The sequence below is a fragment of the Tasmannia lanceolata genome, unplaced genomic scaffold (genome assembly GCF_043159265.1).
Source record: "Tasmannia lanceolata isolate RefF3 unplaced genomic scaffold, GAP_Taslan_0.1 ptg000008l, whole genome shotgun sequence".
Taxonomy (NCBI): domain Eukaryota; kingdom Viridiplantae; phylum Streptophyta; class Magnoliopsida; order Canellales; family Winteraceae; genus Tasmannia; species Tasmannia lanceolata.
In genome coordinates, this window is record NW_027518685.1 from 64194559 (window position 1) to 64198012 (window position 3454).

General features: G+C 37.9%; 1 protein-coding gene across 1 annotated transcript; it reads left to right on the forward strand.

Moving 5' to 3' along the window:
• Positions 1-940: 940 nt before the first annotated feature.
• LOC143883156 (uncharacterized) lies at positions 941-1717 on the forward strand. Its single transcript, XM_077386509.1, has 2 exons — positions 941-1465; positions 1565-1717. The coding sequence occupies exons 1-2, from the start codon at positions 941-943 to the stop codon at positions 1715-1717; spliced, it is 678 nt and encodes a 225-aa protein (XP_077242624.1).
• Positions 1718-3454: the final 1737 nt, after the last annotated feature.

Below are 3454 nucleotides of genomic sequence, written 5' to 3' on the forward strand. Positions count from 1 at the left end.
ACCATTCAATTCATCTTCTACCTGGTTCGAATCCCGTAAATGTTAAGGCATATTGTTATCCTCACTTCCAAAAGACTGAAATTGAGAAACTAGTTCAGGAAATGCTGGATGATGGGATTATTGTACCTAGCCACAGCCCCTATTCCTCCCCTGTTCTATTAGTAAAGAAGAAAGATAATACCTGGTGATTTTGTGTAGACTACAGAGCTTTAAATTCAATTACGGTGAAAGACAGATTTTCGATACCAACCATTGATGAATTAATGGATGAGTTACAAGGCGCAGTGGTGTTTTCTAAACTCGATCTCAGGTCAGGGTACCATCAAATAAGAATGAAAACAGAGGATTGTGCTAAGACTGCATTTAGGACTCATGAGGGACATTACGAGTTTTTAGTTATGCCATTTGGTTTTACGAATGCCCCATCTACATTTCAAAGTACTATGAACATGATTTTCAAGCCTCTTCTGAGATGATTTGTCATTGTATTTTTTGACGATATTCTTGTTTATAGTCATTCCATCGACGAACATGCGGTACATTTAAATTCTGTCTTACAAAGTTTGTCTACGAACCAATTGTTTGCTAAATTGAGTAAGTGCCAATTTTGGCAATCCAAGATTGAATATTTGGGTCATTTAGTATCATGTGAGGGTGTACAACCAGATCCAACAAAAATTCAAGCAGTCCAAGATTGGCCAGCACCTACAAATTTGAAGCAGTTAAGAGGGTTTCTTGGTCTGAAATTGTCAAGATGAGCGGAACAACACTGAATCTTTCTTCAGCTTATCATCCACAAACTGATGGACAATCAGAGGTTTTAAATCGTTGTGTCGAGCAGTATTTATGAGCTTTTACCCCAGATAATCCTAAACTTTGGCACTCTTTTTTGGTGTGGGCAGAATTTTCGTTTAATACCTCATTTCACAGCGCAATCCAGATGACGACCTTTGAGCCTGTCTATCGGAGACCACCTCCGTCATTGCCCTCTTACATTCCAGGTACTTCATCCATTGAAGCTGTCAATACAGAGCTACAGAATAGAGATGCTGTTTTGATCAGACTTAAAACAAATTTAACTCAAGCTCAATCAAGGATGAAATGTATGGCTGATAAAAAACGTCTGGATAAGAACTTTGATGTTGGAACTTGGGTTCTTCTAAAGCTTCAACCCTATAGGCAACAATCCCTTGCAAATAGATTTTCACAGAAACTCAGTAAACGATTTTTTGGTCCTTATCAGATTTTGGACAAGGTAGGGAAGGTTGCATATAAACTTCAGCTTCCGGAAGGTAGCAGAATTCATCCAGTCTTTCATGTTTCCCAAGTTAAACCTTACTATGGGCCTAGTCCACAATCAGTTTGTACCTTACCACTGCAGGATTTGAACAATCAACCCTTAATTACACCATTAGCTATTTTGGGACAAAGAATGGTGTATCAACAAGGCAAGCCAGTACAACAGGTACTAGTCCAATGGAGTGGGTTGCTCCCAGAAGATACCTCTTAGGAAAATCTCACAACTCTGCAATCTGATTTTCCGACATTCAACCTTGAGGACAAGGTCATTTTTAATGGGGTGGGCAATGATAGCTATCAGGAAGGTAATGGACAGGAGATACAGATGGATAACACTGAAGAGATTGACTCGAATGACTTGTTGAGCAAGAATGTGGAAACAGGATATAAAGAAGGAGGAATAAGCCATCTTGGCTGAATGATTATGTAAGCCATTAGTTACTAGGGAATAAGTAAGTCAGAATAGAATAAGTAAGTCAGTATAGTTGTGTCTTTTTCTTTTTCTCTCTCCTATCTCCTTCTTCCTGCTACCTTTCTTGATTTTTCTTATCTTTCTGGTTTCTAGTGGGAATTAACTCTGTTTTTCAGAGGATCTGTTCCTACCATACTGTTCACAATCAGCTACCCAATCTACTACCTACTGCTGCTTTTAATCCTTATGGCAATATTAAATTGTACACATGAATTTGTCATGATATTCGATATTTATCACCATTCACAATTCTTAGTAAGTTATCATTTTTCCCTGTTATTACAATATATAATCAGATATCAGCATCTACTACTGAGTTTTTTGTGTAACCCTCTGTGTTTGGATTAGAAAAGTAAAATAGGAGGAGGCATGAAATGGAGGTTTGTGAAGTTGTTTTCGGGCAGTACGATACAAAGGTTTCCAAGCAAGCAGTCTGATATTTGGTGCTTAGGTCGGGGATAGAGCTAGGCTCTCTTTGGGGACGACTTTGCACCTGCTTTCACATCAATTCATTCCATTTGAAATTGGTTTCTATTATTTTTCTTTGACAATCTATCCTTTTTGAATCATTTAAATGCATTTTCTAATTATTCATTTGACTAAGAGGGTGGTTTTATGTGATATACGAGATGCTGTTCCAGAGGGTCATGGAAAAGCCATTTGTGGAATGCATTACCTTTGTCGTCTGATTTTACCCAGCTTGAACTCAAAGGTCTGCACATTCCGCAATTGAAGCCCTCATCTCTACCGTGACAAGAAGCTCTGATCTTCATTTGATTCAAAACGTCCTCGTCAGTTGCGGCCACTAAGGGGATGCTTTTGGAATCATTCCATTCGTGCAATCTTTTCGTTTTTTTTTTCTTATTTGACTAAAAAAGTGGAAAACATCTGACTAGGTTCATGATGATGGTTGAGTTGTTTGATGCTCTACATTGAATACTTCCCTCTTCTATGTTTTTTATCTTTTGGGTAACATGATATCTTGTTCCGAGTTGTCTACTCTATTGTCGAATCAGAGTAAGTGTCGTAAGCATGTATGACTGATAGTTCAGAATGGTCTGAAGAACTTTGCTGGGTTTTTTGTTTGAGGTTTGTGACAGAGATAGTGTGGCCTTTACTTTTATTTTGCTGTTTTCAATCGAAATATCCAATCGGAGTACTAAAATCATTGCCTAATGCTCTGTTCAAACATTTCATTAGCATCTTTTCCTTTGTTGCCTTATGCATCACAAGGGCTCTTACTCTAAGACCAAAACACACAAAACATTAATCAAAATCACAAAATTTCAACACCAGAACTAAATCCCCCATGAAACAGATCAAAAAAGGGGAGAAGACCCAAAAAAAAAAAACCTTAATGAGAAGAGAAAAAATGTAGAGTAATAAGGAACGAAGAACAATCCAACAAATTATCCAATGAAGACAAACAGAGTGCATATGAAAATGGAGTTGGATTTCTCACCTTGGCTCTTCAGAGATTCCTTAGAACATAAGATTTCTTTCCTTCGCTCTTCAAATCAGCAAACAGAAAACCAGATGCAAATGCAATAACAAAAATCGCGCGTGATTTTTCATCTTTTATAGGGGATTTATACCGGCGGTCGCTATATGGGCGGTCGGAATCACCACTAAATACTAACGCCGGAAAAAAGTGGGTTATTTTGCTGTTTTCTCATCTGTCAG